This window comes from Taudactylus pleione, unplaced genomic scaffold (assembly GCF_031769625.1).
Source record: "Taudactylus pleione unplaced genomic scaffold, aTauple2 ptg000006l, whole genome shotgun sequence".
Taxonomy (NCBI): Eukaryota; Metazoa; Chordata; class Amphibia; order Anura; family Myobatrachidae; genus Taudactylus; species Taudactylus pleione.
In genome coordinates this window covers 8,601,818-8,626,846 of record NW_028284409.1, presented here as the reverse complement: position 1 = coordinate 8,626,846, position 25,029 = coordinate 8,601,818, and the positions used below count along the sequence as shown (strand labels likewise).

At 40.5% G+C, this 25,029-nt stretch overlaps 1 protein-coding gene and 1 pseudogene across 1 annotated transcript in view; one reads left to right on the top strand and one right to left on the bottom strand.

Annotated features, from left to right (window-relative positions):
- HBS1L (HBS1 like translational GTPase) overlaps positions 1 to 25,029 on the top strand; it is a 151,206-nt gene that overhangs the window by 80,353 nt on the left and 45,824 nt on the right. Inside the window, exons 5-9 of the mRNA XM_088452350.1 lie at positions 11,622 to 11,730; positions 18,774 to 19,024; positions 21,498 to 21,663; positions 21,939 to 22,056; positions 22,550 to 22,696. Coding sequence (XP_088308476.1) covers positions 11,622 to 11,730; positions 18,774 to 19,024; positions 21,498 to 21,663; positions 21,939 to 22,056; positions 22,550 to 22,696 — 791 coding nt within the window. The remainder of the gene's footprint in view (positions 1 to 11,621; positions 11,731 to 18,773; positions 19,025 to 21,497; positions 21,664 to 21,938; positions 22,057 to 22,549; positions 22,697 to 25,029) is intronic.
- Positions 23,918 to 24,036, bottom strand: LOC148543059 (5S ribosomal RNA; annotated as a pseudogene).

Genomic DNA, 25,029 nt, shown 5'->3' with positions numbered 1-25,029 from the left:
GCGACAAGCGTGCGTCTGTCTGTTAAAGGGTGGTGACACCCTCAAAGTGTGCTACACAAACAATAAAAATATTCTTCTTCTTTTTTCTGTCTATGTGAATTGTGTGGGCCGGCTGGCTTGACCGTTAAAGGGTGCTGTAACCCCGAAAGTACACTCCAGTCCAAACCAAAAAAAAAATTATTTTCTGTGTTTGTGAATTGTGTGGGCTGTAGCCGCACCTGCATCCTTAAAGCAGCAGCGACAAGCGTGCGTCTGTCTGTTAAAGGGTGGTGACACCTCAAAGTGTTCTACACAAACAATTAAAATATTGTTCTTTTTTTTTCGGTCTTTGTGAAATGTGTGGGCTGTAGCCGCACCTGCATCCTTAAAGCAGCAGCGACAAGCGTGCGTCTGTCTGTTAAAGGGTGGTGTAACTCTCAAAGTGTTCCAAAAAATAAAAAACTATTTTTTTAATGTGTTTGTGACTTGTGTGCGATGTAGCCACACTTGCATCCTCAAAGCAGCAGCGACAAGCGTGCGTCTGTCTGTTAAAGGGTGGTGACACCCTCAAAGTGTGCTACACAAACAATTAAAATATTGTTCTTTTTTTTTCGGTCTTTGTGAAATGTGTGGGCTGTAGCCGCACCTGCATCCTTAAAGCAGCAGCGACAAGCGTGCGTCTGTCTGTTAAAGGGTGGTGACACCTCAAAGTGTTCTACACAAACAATTAAAATATTGTTCTTTTTTTTTCGGTCTTTGTGAAATGTGTGGGCTGTAGCCGCACCTGCATCCTTAAAGCAGCAGCGACAAGCGTGCGTCTGTCTGTTAAAGGGTGGTGTAACTCTCAAAGTGTTCCAAAAAATAAAAAACTATTTTTTTAATGTGTTTGTGACTTGTGTGCGATGTAGCCACACTTGCATCCTCAAAGCAGCAGCGACAAGCGTGCGTCTGTCTGTTAAAGGGTGGTGACACCCTCAAAGTGTGCTACACAAACAATTAAAATATTCTTCTTTTTTCTGTCTATGTGAATTGTGTGGGCTGTAGCCGCACCTGCATCCTTAAAGCAGCAGCGACAAGCGTGCATCTGTCTGTTAAAGGGTGGTGACACCCTCAAAGTGTGCTACACAAACAATTAAAATATTGTTCTTTTTTTTTGGTCTTTGTGAAATGTGTGGGCTGTAGCCGCACCTGCATCCTTAAAGCAGCAGCGACAAGCGTGCGTCTGTCTGTTAAAGGGTGGTGACACCCTCAAAGTGTGCTACACAAACAATAAAAATATTCTTCTTTTTTCTGTCTATGTGAATTGTGTGGGCTGTAGCCGCACCTGCATCCTTAAAGCAGCAGCGACAAGCGTGCATCTGTCTGTTAAAGGGTGGTGACACCTCAAAGTGTTCTACACAAACAATTAAAATATTGTTCTTTTTTTTTCGGTCTTTGTGAAATGTGTGGGCTGTAGCCGCACCTGCATCCTTAAAGCAGCAGCGACAAGCGTGCGTCTGTCTGTTAAAGGGTGGTGACACCTCAAAGTGTTCTACACAAACAATTAAAATATTCTTCTTCTTTTGTCTGTCTTTGTGAATTGTGTGGGCTGTAGCCGCACTTGCATCCTCAAAGCAGCAGCGACAAGCGTGCGTCTGTCTGTTAAAGGGTGGTGTAACCCTCAAAGTGTGCTCCACAAACAATAAAAATATTCTTTTTTTTTTTCTGTCTTTGTGAATTGTGTGGGCTGTAGCCGCACTTGAATCCTCAAAGCAGCAGCGACAAGCGTGCGTCTGTCTCTTAAAGGATTACATCGGTGACAGCATCCAAGTAGGCATGTCAGACAGTCCGTACCTGTACTGGCAGGAAAAAGAAGCAATTTGGAGGTCCCTGTACAAACTGGCTCTATTTTACCTGAGTTGCCCCCCCTCCAGTGTGTACTTGAAAGAGTGTTTAGTGCAGCCAGGAACCTTGTCAGCGAAAGGCGTAGGAGGTTGCTTCCACAAAATGTGGAGAAGATGATGTTCATAAAATGAATTATCAACTCTTCCAGGGAGACCAGCCTCCAGAACGTACAGAGGGACCTGTGGTTCCAGCAGGGACGAATTAATACTCTGTGAGGATGAGGATGTACACACTGAAGAGGGTGAGGAATCGGTGGATGAGGAGGATGAGGATGACATCTTGCCTCCGTAGAGCCAGTTTGTGCAGGGACAGATAAATTGCCAGCTTGTTTTGTGGGGGCCCAAACGAACCAATCATTTCAGCCACAGTTGTGTGGCAGACCCTGGCGCTGAAATGATTGGTTTGTTAAAGTGTGCATGTCCTGTTTATACAACATAAGGCTGGGTGGGAGGGCCCAAGGACAATTCCATCTTGCACCTCTTTTTTTTCTTTGCATTATGTACAGTTTGGGGCCTAGTTTTTCAATGCCATCCTGTCTGCCACTGCAGTTTCACGCCTAGATGGGTCACGTGTTTGTGCCGCCCACTTGTGTCGCTTAGCATAGTCATCCAGCTACCTCGGTGCAACCTTTTGGACATAAAAACACTATTGTGTGGTGTGAGGTATTCAGAATAGACACGAAATGAGTGGAAATTAAGGTTATTGAGGTTAATAATAGCATAGGAGCAGAAAAACCTACAAATTCTGTGATTTTAGCTGTTTTTATGCTTTTTTTCAAAAAAATACAGATCCAAAACACAAAACCCAGAACCCAAAACACGCAAGGGTGGTTTTGGCAAAACCAATCCAGATCCAAAACACGAAGAAAGATCCAGATCCAAAACCAAAACACAAAACACGAAAAGTGGCCGGTGCACACCCCTAGTAATAACCTTTATTACTGCAGAACCTTTTTATGTAATTTGTGTATGTGTAAGTGTAAGAGAATATTGCATAAAGTTGGTAATATGCGTGGTGCGTTTATTTGCAGAGTGCTTATGATAAACGGGCAACTGTGCTTAATGTGCGGTGTTTATGCATGTGAGTCTGTGTGTGTGTTTTATGCATGTAAGTCTATTTATGATTGATTTAATATATATATATATATATATATATACATACATTATCCCTTACTAACATATTTTTAAAACTATAATGCAAGGTGTTACAAACAGCTAGGTTCACTTTCAAGCAGGATGGGGGACCCCCAGCTGATTGTCGTTGCCACTGTGTCTGGTAAGCAAAACCTCTGACCATTGTTAATTCAGACAAATTCAATTGTGCATATCAATGTCTGGGTTATATTTCAATTGCCACAGCCATACTTGTCTATGCGGGGCTTCCCAATTTATATGTAAAACACTCACAGTATCCTGGTGTATTGATTTTGAATTACTTTTCTCAGACATGTATACAGAAGCTGTCTCTTGTTACTAACTAAACCCTGCATGAATATTGTGTTTGTGAGTGTGTTGTATATTCACTATTTAGTGTTGTGCGAATGTGTGGATACGTGCGCACACTGGGTGCGTGCGCACGCAGTGTTACATTGTGGATTGTACCAACATAAATCGGGCAGCGGACTACCAAATCGTCCGTTAACAGTTGAATTGCGGTCGCATGCAATTATTCGACTTCGACACCACAGAAACACCAGTTTTTTGGGGGCTACTAGCAAATATCTCCCAAATGTATTTAAAGGAAACCACAGCGAATAGTGGAGATATCTGCTGCAGTCACCCATTTTTCTCTGGCAAAAGCAGCCCCTATGACTTAAGTATGGCGTTAGCCATTGCTACACTTTGCAATAAGTACCCGGAGAGAAGGAATTGTAGTTTTGTAGTTTTACACATTGCATGGCTGTGTGTTCCTGCATGTTAATTATAATGCATGCCGGCAGTATTTAATTTCTTATTGCCGCGAATAGAGGCGATAAGAAATCATAATTACCGGGCCTAGGACTCGATAAATAGTAAGCATGCCCCCTCAGCTAGTTACACACTAGATGATATATTGGATGATTTGTTGTTTTGGGACTAATCTGAATTGCCAACATCTTCCAGTGTGTATGTTCGTTGTGTTTTAAGATGTCAGGTCTGAAGATCTGACGGCTGACACCATGGTTCCGGATGTGGAGGGGGAACCATATATCGGGCGGTCGTACACCAGATCTTGCAGTGTGTACGGACCATCTGATGCATCTGCTGTTGCTGGGTACACAAATAGTCTAGTGCCTACTCAGCAGAAGTCTCTCAATTCTGATGGTCTGGGCTATAGGTCATTAACGGTCAAACACTCCTGGACGGGTCAATGGATGGATAGTTTTCCTTCACACTGGCCTCAGACGCTGCTGTTGAAATGAAGAATACGGAGAAGAAAGGCAGACAGGTTTTATTGGCCGGGTTCATGGCCCTATCAGATCAGTTTGTGTTGGATACACACCATTATTTTTATTTTACATAATATGGAAGACATCTGGCTGTAGTTGTGTGTCCCCCAAAACGTGTGGAGGCCTTTTTTTTTCTGTGTTTTTTTTTTTTTTTTTTTTTTTAAGCCTTTGCATGGTGATCACCTGAAAATAACTACTAATGGGACACATTGTTTGAAAGGGGTGACTCCATTCTTTGAAACAAGTGTGCTTGTGTATGGCCAATACAGGGGAGATGAGTACAACATTTTCTCCCCCCTTCCACCCCAATCTACGGAATATTTCACCCCCACCCCCAATCTTCAACATATTTCTGTGTTGTATGTTGGTGGAGATGGAGGGACTTGAATTCCCTAACCCCACTTTTTTCATTCATTATTTGTTTTTCTTTTTTGTAACAAAAGTGATGTTCGCAAACAGGCATCACTTCCCAATCTAACCCGGTAGCTGCCTCAAGTCCCCACTGGTCCACTAAGTTGCTATGTTATTAGTAGGTAACTTCTAAAGCTGTAAAATTGGCCAAACAGAATTATGACATCTCATTAATGTCCTTTGAACATGTGGGCACCTTGAAATTCCACTTTAATACTTGTAAAAAGCATTTTGAAAATGCATTTGATGCACTGACTGTGTTCATATCCTGTACCAAGGTTTCCCAAACTACTGTAGGTCCTCATGTACCCTAACAGTCCAGGTTTTAAGAATATCCATTCTTGTACACAGATGTTATAATCAAACTAAACGTAAGTCACCTGTACATAAGTATGGTTAGCATTAAAACCTAGGCTGTTAGGGTGCTGAGTATCGAAACCACTGTCCTGTACAGTATTTTAACAATCAACCTATAGTAATAGCATTCACCAGGTATATTCTCCCTCCTGACATGTATATTTTCTTTCCATGCTATTTTATGGCATGAAAAATTAAGTGATAAGGGATAGGCAATAATTATGAATTGTAAAACTCCTCACAGTGCTGCTTATTTTGCTAGTCCTTTATTTTTACACCCAACATTTTATACAGTGAAGTGAAAAGGTTTTTGCCCCTATTTGATTTCCAAAACACAAATACAATATATATTTTAAATGTTTCATTTATTTAAGGAAAAGTTATGTAAAAAATGAATCCCCCCACAACTTAATAACTGATCATGCCACCTTTAGCAGCAACATCTGCAACCAAACGCTACCGATAACTGGAGATCATTCTTTCATATCGCAGTGGAGTACTTATGGTCTACTGTGTTTTTGCAGAATGGCTTTACATTTCAGCCATATTGGAGGGTTTTCAAGCATGAACTGCCCATTTAAGGTCCTGCCACAGCATCTCAATTAGATTCAAGTCAAGATTTGACTAGGCTGCTTCAAAACCTTAATTTTATTTCTTTTGAGCCATTCAGAGGTGTACTTGCTCTTGTTATTTGGATCGTTATCTTGCTGCATAACCCAATTGTGCTTGAGCTTCAGATCAGGGACTGATGAACGCATATACTCCCACATAATTTTCTGGTAGAGAGCAGAATTCATTATTACTTCAGTTATGGCAAGTCGCCCAGGTACTGAAGTAGCAAAGCATCCCCACACGATAACACTACCACCACCATGTCTGACTCTCTTGTATGATGATCTTATTGTGGACTGCTGCGTTAGCTTTAAATCAGATTTAACGGCACACATATCTTCCAAAAAGTGTTGTAATTTATATAGCTAGCCGGTATAACATTGATTTCCCATGCTGGGATTATATATACCTGACGCTATGTTAGTATCTTGTTTCTGTTTTTCATGCCAAAATATTAATGATTCCTAAAGGTTTTACCAGCCACTGGTTGATGTTACCGGTAAGTGGTGCCACTTCTAATCTCCGCTTGCAGTGAATGTCCCTTGCCTTGCAATTCGTACCTCCTCCGGTGTAGACTTCCCAGTGTTCCCTGGTCCGGTTTTAGTGGGGGTTGAGTTGCTTGGTTGGTCCGTGCATCTGTGGTCAGCGGGTCTATGACATGGAAGAGGTGTAAGTGACGGTAGTTCCTCCCTGGACGCTTAATAACGCACCTGTAGCATCTAACACGGTTCAGCCCTAGAGGCTCTTCATTAGAGAATGATTTCAATGCTTGCCAACTATTAAGAAAATAATTTAATTTAAAGGTCTTTACCACTTACAGACCATAATGTAACTGTGGAATACATAGGGATATTTAACAACCTACCAAGATACATAGTCATGGCATACCAAGCAAAGGTGTTTGCTTCTTTCACATCAGATGAAGGAAATATAAACCAATGTGTGCATGTTCAATAGTGCATTTGCTTCCCATTTCATTTAGTGAGTTTAGCAGTTCGACAAGTTTATGAAATCATACACTTAAAATGTAATCTGCTTATACGTGTCTCACAACTTCTGTAATAATTCTAGACTGTATAGCTAAAGAATATAATTTTACTGCATACATCGTTGCTGCAGCATGTTTTCTGCGGCCAAGCTGTAGAAGAAGGTGAACCTGTGCGACAAGAGCCAAGCCCCAGACGTTTGTGGTTCAGAAGATAAAAGTTATTAGTTAGACAAACCTCTTTCAAACCTTAAAACCAATTGTGGTTACAAACCATACGAGCTAGCTAGCATGCACACCAGTTTATATTCTCAGCAGAAGGAGACTTATTTCATTTGTCAGGTACATAAGGCAGTTTGTTGACAGAACAATTTAATAATTTTTAGCTTTATTTTTTATATACACAATTTATTACTTTCTGTGATTGGCTAGTTGCTGAAATTTAATAATTTACTAACTAACCAATACCAATACAATCTACATGTATCCTTTCCATTTAAGCCTATATGTCCCTCATTATCTGTGTGTCCTTTTAAGGTGGTTGTTTCCACTGAAACGACTGTCGGGCCATTACTTTCACAATTAAGTCTGTATACAGGTTCATTTGCTTTGCTGATATTAGTACTAGTGTTCAAGCTAGCTGTTTTAGCGGGGCACAACGTCCTATCTGATTCTGAAAAGCAAAAATGCGCCCTGTCCTTCTGGATGTGCCCCATTGCCCTGCTGGACCTCCCACTGTCCACAAAGTGCCATGTCTTCTGGTAAACTTGTTTCCTTCCCAGTCCGGCTGCCATGCTGAGTGGTGCCATGCTCCTTTCGTGATTGGAATGGATGCAGAAGTATCTGATCCTGGAGAAAGACAAAAGGGCCAGGAAGCTGCGGGAGATGTGCACCCTATCTTTCCAGGATGAGCACCGCTGCTGGGGCATTGAGGAGTCGTGACTGTAGTGCTACTGCCTGCGTAGGCTGTCCCAGTGGCTGGAGGAGCATAGCGCTCCCTGGGGAGATAAGGAGCGGAGTCCCCAGGCCTAGAACAGCACCATCATGCTGCTGAAGGAGCCATCCCTCCACCTGGCCCGCTGCATTGCCGTCCTCCAGGACATGATGGAGAGGCTGCAGTCCGGACTCCCGGGAAAAAGCCCTCACTTGCCTTTCTGTCCTCTTCGTGGCTGCCATCACCATCAACCGGTGTCTCAGCACCATGCTGATGCTGCAGGCCGAGTTGGACAAGGTGAGCGCGCACTCATACTCAGTCGTCATACTCTGCTCAGTAGTAGGGGGATAGGGTGAGTGCCCATTAAGTGTTGTCATCCTCAAATGGCAGAGTTTAAAAATTACATTTAATATGCTACACTTTAGTGCCCCCTATACATAATACACCACATAGCTATAGCATACCTCCCAACTGTTCCGCGGTGTGGGGGTAGTTAGGGGGAGGGGAACACTGAGCAGTGGGTGAGTAGATTCTGCGCACATCTGTTCACAGTTTGGGGAGAGCCTGGGGTCAGCCTGGTCTCTCAGGGAGTGCTGGGCATGACCCCAGAGTATTTTAAAGTGGGGTGTGTCACGAGGCCCAGCCCGCTCCCCATGAGATTGCACTACATTTTGGGAGCTCCCTCCTCGGTGATCAGCACCCTGTCGTAAGAAAAAAAAAATACAAGCGTGAACACTAATTATTAATTTGGACTATTATAGCTAGTTCAGAATAAATGTGGATATTATTAATTTTTTCTTCAACAGTGGTGTGTGTGCTGGTCTTTGTGGCTATTTATCGGAATTGTATTGCATCTATCAATAGGTTATGGCCAAGCACCTACATGTTCTTTTTGCTGTATAAGTGTGTGCGTTTTTCCTATATGTTAACTATATATATTGAATCCAGAGTGTGCCGTCCTTTGTACCTTGGAGGACATTGAATATTTGCATGTGCTGCATTGGGAGGACAACCTGGTGTGATGAATACTGCTGGTCTTTTGAGATATTGTCTATGCAGCTATGAAGGGCTCTTGCCTTAATTACAGCGGTGAGTGTCAAGGCACAAACAAATTTTTACACATGTGAGCCAATCGGAGCGCAGTCCTTGAACCCCTGCAGCAGCAGTCAGGCCCACCGCACAGTAGTTTTTTTTCGTGACTTGCTTCATTAAAATAGTCACTGATTTGCTCCCTTTTATTACAGATGAATGGTTCATACACCTAAACCTTCCTCGACCAAAGCTATATAGAATAGTGAAACCCCTATCAAAATCTATCCACTGGTTCAAGAGATTAGCTCGAACGACTAGACAGATATTAGAGGTCTGTCTAAAAAGTTTGGTGAATGGTCTGATATACAGTCAGGTGCATAAATATTGGGACATTGACAGAATTTTCATATTTTTTCCTCTATTCACCACCACAATGGCTTTGAAATGAAACAAACAAGATGTGCTTTAACTGCAGACTTTCAGATTTAATTTGAGGGTAATTACATCCAAATCAGGTGAACGGTGTAGGAATTACAACGGTTTCTATATGTGCCTCCCACTTTTTAAGGGGCCAAAAGTAATGGGACAAACTAAACAATCCTAAATCTAACTTTCACTTTTTAATACTTTGTTGCAAATCCTTTGCAGGCAATTACAGCCTGAAGTCTGGAATGCATAGACATCACCAGACGCTGGGTTTCATCCCTGGTGATGCTCTGCCAGGCCTTTACTGCAAATGTCTTCAGTTCCTGCTTGTTCTTGGGGCATTTTCCCTTCAGTTTTGTCTTCATCAAGTGAACTCCGAACCTTATTTGATTTAAATTCAGGGAATCTTGCTTCCAAAATATTGCAATAATTTGTCAAGTCGGTCAACTGTGTCATATACCAATCAGCTATAACATTAAAATCCCTTGTGCTGCCAAAACCGCTCTGACCCGTTAAAGCATGGACTCCACAAGACATCTGAAGGTGTCTTGTGGTATCTTTAAGTCCTGTAAATTGCAAGGTGGGACCCCCATGGTTTGGACTTTTTTTTTTCCAGCACATCACAGATGCATGATCAGATTGAGATCTGGGGAATTTAAAAGCCTGGTCAACACTTTGAACTCTCATATTCCTCAAACCATTCCTAAACAATTGTTGCAGTGTATCATGACCCAAGGTTTACAAGCAAAAGTAGTAGTATCCTGGTCCCATCTCGTCCCCAGGTAAATGATGCACCTTCCTGTCCACATGATGAAGAAGAAAATATGATTCATAAACCCGGGCCACCTTTTTTCATTGCTCTATGGTCCAGTTCTAACGCTCATGTAGGTTCTTTTGACGGTGGACAGGGGTCAGCATGTGCACTCTGACCGGTCTGTGCATACACAGTCCCATACGTAGCGAGCTGACACCTTTTTACCATAGCCAGCATTAATTTTTTTAGCAATTTGTGCTACAGTAGATTTTCTGTGGGTCTGGACCAGATAGGCTAGATTGGACCACCTTGCGCATCAATTAGCCTTGGACGCCCATGATCTTGTCACCGGTACGTCATACTTGCCTACTTTTGAAAAAGCATTTCAGGGAGATTGTGAAAGCAACACCTATGAGCGTGGCGGTAAAGTGGACATGTACTGCTACATCTGGGAGGCGTGTCATAAAATTGACTTACACCCAAATGTAAATGAGTCCCAAAGCAGTTAGTAAGATCTATTTGTTGATGAAAACACACTGATACTTTTCAGAAAATACATGTAGCCATAGGGATCATTGTGCCTTATAACCAATGCAGGGAAATAATACTAATGATCCCATTTCAATGTATATATGTTTTTTTTTTAATATAACAGCTACATAATGGGGGTAAGGTGCAATCAGGGAGATTTATTAGACTCTTCAGGGAGACTTGGATTTTTCTACTATTTCAGGGAGTCTCCCTTACAAAGAGGGAGAGTTGGCAAGTATGCAGTACGTACTGGGAACACCCCACAAAATCTGCTGTTTTGGAGATTCTCTGAGCCAGTCTAGCTATCACAATTTAGCCCTTGTCAAAGTTGCTCAGATCCTTATGTTTGCCCATTTTTCCTCCTTCTAACATATAAACTTTGACTGTGTTCACTTTATGACTGCCTAATACAGGGGCGTTTTAAGAGCGGATGGGGCCCGTGTGCAGCCTCCGTTTGGGCCCCCTCCTCTCTGATATCGGCACTGAGCGCTGTAGATTCTGGCTTTAAGCCAGAATCTACAGCGCATGCGCGAGTCCCCAGGAAAATGGCACCCGTGCCTACTTTCCCGGGGACATCTTTTCTGCGCATGGGCAGATCACTGGGAACATGGCTACCGCCATTTTCCCAGTGAGTGTTTGCTGCTCTGCAGCGCCGATCTTTTGCTACAGTGCAGCACTTCTGGATCGGCCTTAGAGGTAAGTATAATTACATATGGGTGCAGGGTGTGCGGTGTGGGCCCCCCTGGACCCAGGTGCCCATGTGCACCACACACCTTGCACTCATTATAAAGACGCCTATGGCCTAATATATCCCACCCCTTGACAGGTGCCATTGTAACAAGATAATCAATGTTATTCACTTCACTTGTCAGTGGTGTTAATGTAACACACATACACACAAAATACTCTTGGTAAAATTACTGGATAATCCTAAATGGCTGACATCAGAGACCAGGCTAGATTATGGAGACGTGAGTGTTAAGTTAAGAAGGAAGTAGTTCTATTTGAGGCAGCCTGTCAGTGTGCTGCTCCCAGAGAGTGAAAACGGTACTATTTTATATTGTTTCTCGGCTGCAGGATTTTGGAATCACACATGAAAATAAATGGGGCCTTTGTTATGTGAACCTGTCCCCATTTTGTCTGTTGTGTTTTTTTGGACAGTTAGTAATGTGCTTGCTCTTTAAGCCTTTGCATACCTCTTGTATAGCTATAAAATAAAACTATATATCCTTACCAATGGTAATTAATTCTGTGCAAATGTAAAAATTAATAATCCTCCTTTCACTAGGCAAAGAAAGAGCATTGCCTTCCCTGGATACACAGCTGGAAATTGTACCTAAAATTGCCAAGATGACAGTCTCTGGAAAGAAGCAAAAAATGGGATTCGATGTACCGCGGTGCGTATATAGTGAAACATGACTCTCAGAGCATCTAATTATCTGTTACATTACGTGAAAGTACATGGTCAGAGTTGTCATCAAAGAAATATTGCGTATTATAAGGTTTGACCTGGAATAAAAGAAATTAGTGATGTTAGCAGGTACAGTATACCCAGCTCTCTCATACCAAGAAATACTATGCTTTCCCAGTAGATAACAGGCTCACTGTCTCAGCAGCTAGAGCTGTTGTATCAGTCATACCATGTGTGTTATTAGACTAGTGCAGCAATAACTCTTCCATGCTGGCTGTCTCAGTTATAAATTATGCACATCTGGGCCTCTCCTATCTCACAGTGGTATCTGATGGATGCAGCTTTCTTCATGAAGTATTGCAGAATTGTGACATTTTTCAAAAATTGTAATCTATATTGGGCCTAGTACAGACTAAAGGCTATTTCAGCAAGGACATATAAAATCATACAGAGGGCCAAAGTGGTTTACAGGGTATGTTGGCATTTAGCATATCTATATGTTCAAATGTCAACAGTCAGGATGTCATAGGTGAAAAGTAACCCAAACTGTAACCCTAATATGCCTTATTCTAACTGCAGCCCAACCCAAATACCATATGTCGATATTCAAGATGGCGACCTCATATCAACATTTGTTGATGTCGGCATATCCGTCGACATGTTAAACATATTGGCGTCCTGAATGTCGACAAGCAGAACATGACATTTTCAGTGTCAACATGTTGGCAGGAACCTATGCCCAGGTGGTATTGTGGCTGTACTGTTGTGCCCCAATGTGGTTTTAGTATGATATTCCAGTATCTAGCCAGCACCATCCTAACTCTGATATCTGATATTCATACATCAGTCATAAGAGATTGAAAGTATCCTAATTTCTGGTCTTTTTAACTTTTGACTAATCTACTGCAGTTTATAATATGTTTTAATTTTTAAACTGTCTGATCACTCCCTTAATAATAGAACATTAGATTTGTCCAGTTTTATGAATGCTGTCAAGGTTGAATCAAGTATTGCATGGAAATATAGATATGTACATTATAAATAATATTAACAGATACACAGAATGGTTTGACAGCAGCAAAAAAAATACTTGTACAAAATCTGTTTGATAGAACTTCCTCCCCTTTTCGTTCTGTTTTGTTTGACAAGTATCGTTGTCATCTGGAACAGGATATGAGAGTAACTGCTGATGAAGGACAGACCTGTGTCATTTGGACAGGTGTGGTGAATTGAGTCAAACTTGAGACAAGCAGATATAATTGAGAAAAAGCCAATAGCTGCTGCAGGAAGATTTCGTAGGTAGCAAGTGCAAGGATGACTAATATCTGTGTCCGTTACTTAAAACATTTGGGGTTTTGCATTTTTCTGTAAGTCTGAATGGCCGTTAGAGCCCCAGTTGTTGCAGTTTGCAGACTTTTTTTTTTTTAAATCCACATAAGCTGATGTGCTTTAACTTTATAATGTACATATTTTCAGTTATGAGTTTTTTTTCCTCTTTATAACGGTTTGTCTCTTCTGTATGGTCTGGCCCTCTGAGAATGTTTTTCCACACATGTGGCGTGCCCTATGAAGAGCTTGAAAAACAATTCTGCTAAACAGTAATTTATTCAAATGTTTATTTAAATCAGATACCTTGTTGAAATCAAAACTTTTTTCTTATGTTTGCACATCTTTATATGTTTTCATTTTACTCCACATTTTATTATTGTCTTTTATTCAACATTTGTCCATGTAGAAGTTACAATGCAGATAACCCCAAGTTGATAACTTGTCACTATTGTGAGCACCCAACTATCCATACTCCTGCTCTCTCACTCATTCTTGCCAGTGCCTTAGTACAAATCTGCCCAGCAGGTATCGCAAGTGCAAAACGTTTTTCATCCAGGTTTTCTAAGCAGAAGTTGTGAATATCAGTATAACTGTCAGAGCGTTATTTGCTGGTTTACAAGACTTGTTTCCGTTGTCATAGAGGATGGGCAATACTTCAGCTAGTATATCATATAGGACACCCATATAACACCCGAGATCTGTACCGAGAGAAATAAATGTCCAGTATAGTTTAAGTGAGCTGCTGTGGCATAATAATAATATAATTAATAATATTGTCCTTGATTGTTATAAAACTTCAGCAAAGGGTTAAATTAAATCAATAGTTCCCCTCTTCTCAAGGGGAGAGGTAACGCGTTACTGGGATCAGAGCAAAAGTCAGTTCTTCTTGGTAAATAAGCAGTATATGCTCACTATTTACCATGTTCTTTCACTCTTCTTTTGAGTGCTGTGCTATGATTTATTGTCCAACCTCTGAGATGCTGTTTGGTTAGGACAGAGTCTCATAGATACTGTTTCAGAGGGGATGGAAAGTAGACAGCTGACTGAGGGCCTGATTCAGAGCCGGACGCTCTGACCAGAGCGCTCGCTCTGAATCAGGGCCCTCCTCCATTAAAATGGAGCGTCCTCCTGGACGCTCGTATAGCTGTGGGTCACCACCCACAGCATATACGAGCGTCCAAAAAGATGGTCGCGATGGTCTTGACCATCGCGACCATCGGACTTGCGACGGAGACCCTGCGGTAGGGTCTCCCTGCCACAAGCCCTGGAGTGATTTTGGCTCTATCAATCACTCCCACTGACATCACTAGTGATGTCAGTGGGGCCGGCTTCAGACGGTAGGCGTTCCCATGGGAACGCCTCCGTCTGGCAGGCACGCCCACCAAAGGGGGCGTGCTATCAATCAACATCGACAGCACGCCCCCTTTGGTGCGAGACCCGGAGCGACAGCTTGGCTGTCGCAGTCCGGGTCTCGCGCATGCGCACGACGGAGCTCCCTCCGTCGTGCGCATGCGCAGTGGGGAACATCGACCCACTTGCGAGCGTACTGACGCTTGCGAGTGGGTCTGAATGACCCCCCTGAGCTCCTCTGCACTCACACTCAGTGGACGATTGCATCTCACAGGGTAGTCCATCCAGCCATCTTCCAGCAAACTGTTTTTTCAAAATTCTTCAAAAATGCACCAGCCGCTACCACCCGCAATGAAGAAAACACCTGCCGCATACTTGGGAACCCCTCTGGAATCAATTTAGCTATTTTAGAAGCTTGTCCCCTATTTTTTTTTTTTCACCCCCACAATTAAGGTTACATTTTTGGGGTGTCCTGATTATTATTATTATTATTATTATTTATTTTTTTTTTTTTTTACACCATTACTTTTAGGGGACATTCCCAGGGATGCAGGCTATTTTTTTTTTTAAGTCTGCACCCCTAAACCCCAATTCTAAACTTTTTTTTCGCCATGTATTACATGGAGAAAAGTTAACCCCGTTTTTTAACAAAGACTTTTCGCTCCGGCGAAAAGTCTTTGAAATTGAATATGGGGATAATTGAAATAGGCGAAATGACGAAAAATAACGGACTTGTTGCCTCAAATTGAATATGGCTCTATGACTCAAGATGAAGTAATTAAGCTGCAAAACCAGGGACTAGGCATTCCTAGCCAATGTTATGGTTTCAATTGGATTTTCACCTGTTGTATGTGTATCCTGCACAGATGATGCTTCCATGCATCCTCAAAAAGTGAAAATAGAGGAACAGTTCAGGTACTGTTAGTGGCATCAGAAAGGCCAAGATGGTCTTGGTATACAGACCTTTTTAAGTTTGTGGATTTGTAATGGCATTTTTTTTTTTTTTATCCCAAACTCCTCCATTACTGTCCTGGTTTTAAGGATATCCATGCTTGAGTCTAGATGGATAAATCAAATTGACTGAGGTACAAATTGAGTCACCTGTGCTCAAGCATGGATATCCTTAAAACTTGGACATCTGAGTTTGGGATCCTCTGGATTAGCGTGTCTTGCTATAATGGCATGGCACGTTAAGTTAAAAAAAAAAAAAAAAAAGTAGTTCTCTTACAGAGTGGTCAAGATCATGCTCAGAGCTAGAAGGCCTGTTTAAGCAAAGAAAATTTTATAGAGTTAGGAAAACGTACCAGTTTTCCACCCAATAGGAACATGGCTGATATCTACAGAATGTTTAGTTCTGCCCAGCACATGATGCATTTGTTGAACTCTTTACTTTCCTCCACAAGTTATTGCTGATGTGACATTAGTGTGTACGCCATTTCAGCAGCCATCCCTTGAATCACTTGATATATTAGATGTGAATTCTCTCATATCGAAAACAGTATTTTTCCTGACTAATTCCATAGTCTAGTGTGGGTGTTGAAACAGTATGCCGGGTCTTTAGTGTTTCTCTAACTTATTTTTTATAAGAATAGGACTATTCTGTGGATGAAACGATTTCTTCAAATTAAGGGACGTATTCAATTAGCAGCGAAAACGGGCGGTTTTTTTTTTTTGCCAAAAAAACAGACGAAAACGGAAACAGGCAAAAAAAAACTGGAGAAAAGTTTTCTCCATCCCAGACCAGGAGAAAAAAAATGCAAAATCCCTATTTTTGGCTAAAAATGTGGGGATTTCTTTCAGAACCCTTTGGACACAACCCAATGCTAAATTACCGGAAAAAAAAATTTGTAAGTTGCGTACTTAGGAGAAAAACAATCACGCAAATTTTTAAAAAAAATAATTTTCAACAATTTTTTTAACGTATTGGGTCTGATTTTTCGATGGGCAGTATGGATGCGTCAAGTGTTTTGAACATAGCACACAGTTACATGTCGTCTTTTTGGTAGATGTTTTCTCTTTTGTATTGACCATATAACTGTTTGCGTATGAGGGGTCTATTTTAGTGCCCATTGCTGTTCTTTGGCATTAAATGATAAATTCATCCCCAAACTTGAATTTTTTTTTTTTTAATTTATAGTCTATACCATCTTTGGCTGTATTTCTCTTTTGCTGGCATTTTGCAGTGTGCTGGGGTATTTTTTTCATTTTTTTTTATTGTCTAGATTAAACCCTTACATGCACCTGTGATGGCCAATAGATTGAGCAACCATCATTCAATGTATCTCACTACGTACTATGTTTATAAAGTGCACATAATGTTACAGCAAACATGGTGTCGGCACCATGTTTGTAAAGCCCACACTATGCTGGAGCTTTTAACAAATAGGATCAAGTTACTCCCACTATTGGTATCAGGTGGATTGATTGTATCCAATGGTCTGATCAGGTGGAAAAATACTATTATATATGATTGGTGGATATAATATACAACCGTCATAGGTTAGAAAGTAGTTTGAGAAGTAAGAAACCGAAATTGCTGGTAAGATATGGATGCCATTTGGGCTATACCAAACACAAATGTATTGTTTAAATACATAAGAAGTAATTGCCCAATATTAGTTATAGAAATACAAGTAATACACAGGTGGAAACCCAGTACAAGAAAAAAAAAACATAATATTTGAAGAATGACACCATTAAAAATAAAAACAAACAGCCTCCATTGTGGAGAAGGGATGCAGTCAATATCCCTACCACTGAATTTCCGGCGGTCAGAATGCAGATGCCGGAATCCAGAAGGTAATTACTGGGGTTAGGGGGAGGGTTTGAGTTAGGCACTAGGGGGAGGGTTGGGTTTTGGGTGTGGGGAGGTGGAGGTTAGGTTTAGGCACTGGGGCGAGGTTAGGTTTAGGCACTGGGGGGGGAGGTTAGGTTCATGCACCAAGGAGGGTTATGGTAGGGACAGGGGGGTTATAGCAACAAAGTGTCGCTATTCTAACTGTCGGGATTCTGACCTCCGGGATCCCGTATGTATTCTATGGAGGTAATATATTTCATATATATATACCAGTAAGAAAAAGGAGAACTCATCTCCTCCATAGTGGAGCATAGCTCCACTATGCTGGAGCTTTTGTTGATAGTGTGGGCAAAACCTGATTGGTTGATTGAAGCCCAAGCCCACTTTATACTACAGTGAAACCAGTTGGAAGGTGATGGTTAACTGTCCAGAACTCCTTGATCCAGACATTCAGTTAGGAGCTCTGACTCTGAAGAGTGCAGCAACATTCTGAGGATTGTCAAGGATTGTCATCTTTCCAAGAGGAGTTCTAAGTGATAGGACTTACTAATATTGCTATTATGTATGAGTTGTTATTCTTGTATCTTTCATACATTAATTAACCATATATTACACTATGATGAATATATATGGTGTTTTTGGTGCTATGCTATAATTGCAGAGAACAGTAATGCTTGGTACACACTGGAAGACATATCCACCATTCAACTGAACAGCCAATTTATTGTGCGTGCGTCAGCCAGTGTGTACAAACGATATGTCTATGAACGAAGTCGTTCACAGACGTATCACGTCGGCTGTGCAGTACAGATGGCAGATATATTTGCACATCTCGCTGTGTGTACGGGCGGTCAGCCGACCGCCTGTACATTTGCGGCAGAGGCGACAGGGAGGGGGGCGTGATGGGACCGTCGGCCAGCAAGACTCTCGGCCAGTTGACAGATGATAGTTGTGCAGTGTGTATTAACAATGATTATCTGCAGATGTCTTTCGAGTTTGTACCCAGCTTAAGACATTTAAGACATTTAACAATTGGAAAACAGAGGAGGAATTCATTAAGAGATTAGATAATCTATAAAAAAAAAGAACAATTTGAAAGTAGGCATAATATTTTTGAGAATTATTTTAAGCAAATATTAACATACTACACTATAGTGACACTTGTCTGTTTTGTGTTCATTTCTAGATCCATGTTGATTGGATAATTTGAGGAGAGCTGCTGTTTTCATATTAGAATGTAATTTTCATTTTGATTATAATTGAAGGATTGTAAAAAAAAATTTATATGTATCATCCATTTATATTTGTGTTTATATTATGTATGTTCACTTCATTCATTCATTCATGCGAACTAGACTAGCCTTTGTAAGTTATTCCTTCACTTTTTTGCCACTGTTCAGGCCAGTTTAGTTTTGCATATATTTATAAGTGGTTATTTGATGTTGGACTTTTGGTGCTTCCTGCCTTATCTCAGCCTCCTATTATTCCCATCCACTTATAATATGTATGTTCACAGTACATGCTTAAATATATTCCTTTTGTGCTTGGAACAGAGCAGCACATGAACTGAATGGGCAGGATACAGCTGTTTGTGCCAGAGGTCAAGCTTTGGATGATGTAGTAGAAGAAACCGACAGCAGTCTGCAATCTCCCATGCCAGCTAACACATCACAGGTATCCGAAGACCTTACTTCCACCCCGTCCCAAGGAAAAAGCTCTGGGAAATCCAAACGGAAAATTAATATTAAAGAGGAGCTGGAGAGAAGACAAGGAGGAAAACAACTGCTCAACCTTGTAGTAATAGGTCATGTTTCATTCTTATACAATTTAGAATGTCAGTGATATCGGGACTATTAGTACATGAAATAATAAGGGTGAAGAATTTGAATTGGGTTCTGGAGAACACAGTAAGCCATGGATTTGTGTAGGAAAGTGATGCAGCAGATGTGGATTAGTGAGATTGAAAGATTAGTCTTGCTGTGGCATTTAAGATGGATTGATGAGGGAAATGCTAGATAGCAGACGGTTGCAGTAGTCAAGGCGGGAGATGGTAGAGTGAATAAGAGTTTTGGTAGCATCTTGGATAAGAAAATGGTGTATTCTGGCAGTATTTCTTAAGAAGATGACAGGACTGATGTGAGGAATAAAGCAAAGGATAGTACCAAATGGGACAGCAAAGCAACTTGCTTGGTGGACTGACAAATTTGGTAAAATACAATTGCATTCAGTTTGAGCAGAAATGAGAAACCCGCACCAATTAATCTCCAGGGTTTCAACAAGTGTTCCTAAGCACATAACATAGCATACAAATAGTGAAGTCAATTCATACAAGTGCTCAAGAACAAAAAATAAAAAATGGTATGTATCTTTATGTAGTGTAAAGTTAGTAGTTTCTGAAATATAGTCTTCAGTCCATCAATAATGCTGTTCCATTGATGTAATGTAAACAAGGCACCTTTGTTTGTCCAAGATTTTCAATGGTCCTAAAATGACCTCTTCCTCCTTAGGGAGTATTACTCCCATCATGCAAAGAATGGAAAGAAATGTGATAGTGTAGAGACGTTTTATTAAAGTAAAAATATACAAGGTATTCAAATGTGATCATCAAAAGTGATTACGAAAATGCATGCGAATTGGGTTCTTGCCGGATAGTTTTGAGACAAGAGCCTTTTAATAAAGCTGCTGTTGAGGATTTTGTCTCAAAACCATCCATTAGGAGCCTAATTCGCATGCATTTTCGTTTGCACCTTTGGTGGTCACATTTGAATACCTTGTATATTTTTACTTTATTAAAAGGTTTTTACACTATCACATTTCTTTCCATTCTTTGCACGCTGGGAGTAATATTCACTAAGGAGGAAGAGAAACGGAGACCATTTTAGGATCATTCAAAATCTTGGACAAACAAAGGTGCTTATTTACATTGATAATAAATAGAACAGCATTATTGACTATATTTCAGAAACTACTAACTTTACACTATATAAAGGGATGTACCATTTTTTTTTTTTGTTCTTGAGCACCTATATGAATTAACCTCACTACTTGTAGGCTTGGGTTACTGATGAAATTGTTGTGTTATTGACTGTGCGTGAGATTGACTTCGTTTCCCAAAAGAAGATGTGTGCAATGAGAATACCAGAGGACCAAGAACAGTCTTGTGGGAGCCCAACTGATAGTGGGAGTAGATGGCAGGATGTGACACAGAGTAAAGAAAGTTTTATTATCCTATCTATATTGTGACGCCACAAACTTTGCGCAAAATGAATACAAAAGTGCAAAACAGGTATTGCAGAACATAAAGCACATACAAAAATATTTTCGAGAAAATCAGCACTGGTTGAATCTGTATCCTACTTGACGGGTGCAGTGTACAGTTTCAGAGTCACTGATAACAAAAGGAATAACCTGTCGGACCATGTCATACCAAGAAAGAGTATACGAGGAAATAGGTCTGTGCTCGCTAGATCTTACAATCTATAGGAGATGGGCAGTCAAACATGGGTTGAGTCAGTATGCAGAGACAAAAGGTGCTGGGTTAGGAAAGTTGGTAGACTTTTATAAAAAAAAATGGAGGAGTGTCTGATAGGAAGGGGAAAAGAGTTCCAGTAATGCAGAGCAGCATGGGAGAAGTCCTGGAGGCTGGTAATCTGTGAGAGGAGAGGTGGCCATCATTGGCAGTGTGAAGTGTATTGACAGAAGTGTGGAGGGGTATTAGCAGCGTTTAGGGTGGATTGGAGTGGAGAGAGGTGAGAGTAAAGTAGATATATATGGGATTAAACTAATTGAGATCCTAATGTGTTAGATAGTAGTTTTATCTATATTGTCCCTTAATTGTTGCCATCCCATATATGTTAATGTATATAGCTTTACTTTTGCATTGCTTTATTTTGTTTCAAATTGTATTAAAACCCCATGTCGTGAGTCCACTGGTTGGCTGTCCAGATTTTCACTGAAAAATAATTAATATGGCAGGCATGACATACAATAGCAAATGCACATATTCTAACATGTCTGTGCAAAAACGCATACCTGTATGTTTTACATAACTTTTCTAGAAACATGAAAATTGATTAATAGGGCTCAATCCAATTAGCTGTGATGATCTCGCGGATGCAAGACTTTACGGCAACCCGAACTTGCACAAAAGTGCTCACAGCGCCATAGGGCTCTGAGCAAAATTGTGCGAATTCAAGCTCAATTGACTTGTGAACGAAAAGCAAAAAATCTACAAAATGTTTGTTCACAATAAGTGACTCATTTTTTCCTCAATACAGGACATGTGGATGCTGGAAAAAGTACACTTATGGGTCATCTGTTATACCTCTTGGGACACGTGAACAAAAGAACCATGCACAAATATGAGCAGGAGTCCAAGAAAGCAGGAAAAGCTTCTTTTGCATATGCTTGGGTGCTGGATGAGACGGGAGAAGAAAGGCAGAGGTATTGTGTTTGGTAGATATATATAGTTATATATATATACAGTATATATGCGCAGAAACATTTCTGTCAGTACTCTGAGGCTTGTGTGTGTTTATCTGAGCTCGTATATAGTGTCTTGCCTGGAACTGTCCTGTGAGTAATGCCTATTGGATCCACATATCATTCTTGAATGATAGCAGGTTGCTTCATCATCATTTTAATATTTCATTTGATTGCTTTTACTGTTTCCCCTACCATGTTCTTAAAACAATGCTTTTTTTTTTATATCATTGTAGAGGAGTGACTATGGATGTAGGAATGACCAAATTTGAAACAAAAACTAAAGTGATCACTCTGATGGATGCCCCTGGGCACAAAGATTTCATCCCAAACATGATCACAGGAGCTGCACAAGTGCGTTCACATAAACTATATGCATGTTTTTTGGGGGTTTTTTTATAACAGTTTTTATTGAGGCCTTGCAGTGCAAAAAGACATTGACAATCAACAGTATCACAAAAATTAAGAAGGAATCAACAAATTTAAGAATGCAGCAAATAATTCAATGCTATAGAGAATTGTGTTGATTTGTCTCTGTAACAGAAATTGGTGATGAAGAATTCTTTGATTTGTTAAAGCCACAATGGCAGCATGTGCGATTCTGTACATTATTATGTTTCTAATTCAGTTATGAGCTTCACTTATAGCACATAGTAGAGATATTTTGAAAATTTTAAGATATATTATGTTGATTTTTCTCTTTTCTTCAGTGTAAACTGGTGACCTGTTTAAAATGCAATTCACATCTTTTAGATCCCAGATGTAATCATGCTTCAGAACTGTGTACGCCTTCTATAGGGGTGATCTCACTTTTCTAACTACTCCACCTCGGTTTCCTTTCTTTTAGGCTGACGTGGCCATTTTGGTTGTAGATGCCAGTCGTGGGGAGTTTGAAGCGGGGTTTGAAGCTGGTGGACAGACACGTGAGCATGCCCTACTGGTCCGCTCGCTTGGGGTAACTCAGCTCGCAGTTGCAGTCAATAAAATGGATCAGGTAGCTTTTTTTTTTTTTTTGTAACTTCCCTTTGCATTTTCTTTCTGATTTTATTATTACCATCCTTCATTTATGTAGAACTAACACTTTATAGAGAAAGTGTAATTATTCATATCAGTTCCTATACCAGTTGAGGTTATTTTCTAAGCACTTTACCACACTTACTTCTGTTTGGGTTGATGATAAATGCAAACGCGGAGAGAACATGCAGTGCACAGTCTCACATAGTCCTTATTTCTTGCATTACAGTGTGTTTTTGATATTCATTGTTTCCTCTGCTCTGTGTTCCCTCCGCATTCACATTTAATGCATGCCACCATGTTATTATGAAGTTTGCTGTTCAACGCTAGTGCCTCATCATGGCTTCAAGTTCTCGCACTTGTTGCTTCATATCTCCAGCTTTTTATACAGAGAGAATTGCCTATACACCACTTTTTAAGACCTGTTATACCTCCATTTAAAATAAAATTCTCACTTGAATCGGCAAGATTTCATGGGTATAATTATTTTAACCACTTAACTGACTAATATTTTTTATTAAAATGATTTTTTTGACTGAATTAGGTCTAAAACTTATCCAACGCAATTTTATGTAAAAAAACAAAACAAAAAAAATATATATATATTTATATACAGTATATAACATATTTTGTCCATAATAGGTTGCACTCACATCTTCAGAATCACAGCAACATTTGGGATGTCATCCAAAATATAGAAAAGGGGCACTAACCAGGATCAATTGCAAGTAAAAAAGTATCAAATTTTAATTCTTAATTCTCGCATAGTACAACTGGCGACAGGTAGATCTCTCAACGTTTCAGTCCTATCAGGACCATCCTAAGGAGGCACAGAATTGCATCAGCATTATCATCATACAGCATCCATAGGGATCCAGCAGTGAGTCACTGCTGGATCCCTATGGATGCTGAGAAATCAGAGAGAACATATAAACTCCATACCAACAAAACTAAACCAAAATCAAAAAATAAGCAATCAACAAATAAGTGAGATGTAAACATAAGAAGACATCAAATACTATAGAGCAAAGGAAAATGTAACATACTTTCCACTGATGGAAGACATATCCCAAAGGTATTGCAGACCCTCCTCTTGAGTACTGTAGATAAACAAAATAATGAAATATAATGAAACTTCAGACCAGATTTTGTGTTGTATGTTCAACCATCACACATGCTAAATTCACTATTGTGTAATCCCTGATTACAGTACCTAGTTTTCCTAGGTGGTCACCCATCCTAGTATTCATTAGGCCTAGCACTGCTTGGCTTCCAAGATTGGCCGGAATTGGGCATTGCCAGTACGGTTTGACTATAATCTGTACAGACACTTTCATGGGTGCAAAAATGAGGCAGTCTGGGTACATGACTACTCAACACCGCCTATGTGTGAGCTGACCCAATAGTAATAGACATACCAACAACCAATGCGGAGCAATCAACCATATAGGGATATTGGGAGGCTAGTGCGAATTCCAGAACAAGCAGAAAAAGAAGAATGGAAGATATAGTCTCATTCTGGCCAAAAGGAGCAACAGTGTTCATGTTGTGGATCATTGGCATTCCAATTGCAGAAGGCGTTTATCACGGTCACCTCCTTTTCTACATGCAGGGACTTGGTCGATCACTTTGTAGGACAAGGTTGCTATAGAGTGTCTGTACTCTTTGAAATGACAGGCCACCAGTTGCTCTATCTCTTGCTAGCAAAGGCTTGTTTGATGGCAGTGCGGTGTTGGACCGTCCTCTCCCTAAACAACTATGTCGTCTTGCCAATATATACTAGACTGCAAGGGCATCTGATCATGTAGATGTATTTACAGGTCAGAACATGTTTGATGGGGATGTGTTTCCCAGAATGTGGATGTACAACATAGTTGCCTGGTTCCATGTAGCTACAGGTAGTGCTGTCTGCAACGGTAACAACTTTGTTCCTGGAAAACAAATGTACATCCCTTTGTGGGAATAGCTGTGAAATGTCATTATGTACAAGCCAATCCTTAAGGTATTTACCCCTCTTGTGGCACATCATAACAGTTGAATTATTCAATGCTTTTATCCATAGCTTTTAGTAGTCTTGTTAATGAAATTGTTGATAGTTGTATGTAGTTGTAAAGCACATTCTGTTCTTTTTGTTCTTGCTTGTGGTTTTTGAAACCTGGAGTTCCTGTTGAGTTTTTTTTTCATTACTTTAAGCTTTGCAGCTTCTAAGTCTCTAAGAAGGCGATACCCTCTACTTCTGGACTTATGCATCATTTCATCAATCTCCAATTCTGCAATGGTGTCGCATATTGTGATCCTCCTGATCCTCAGGAA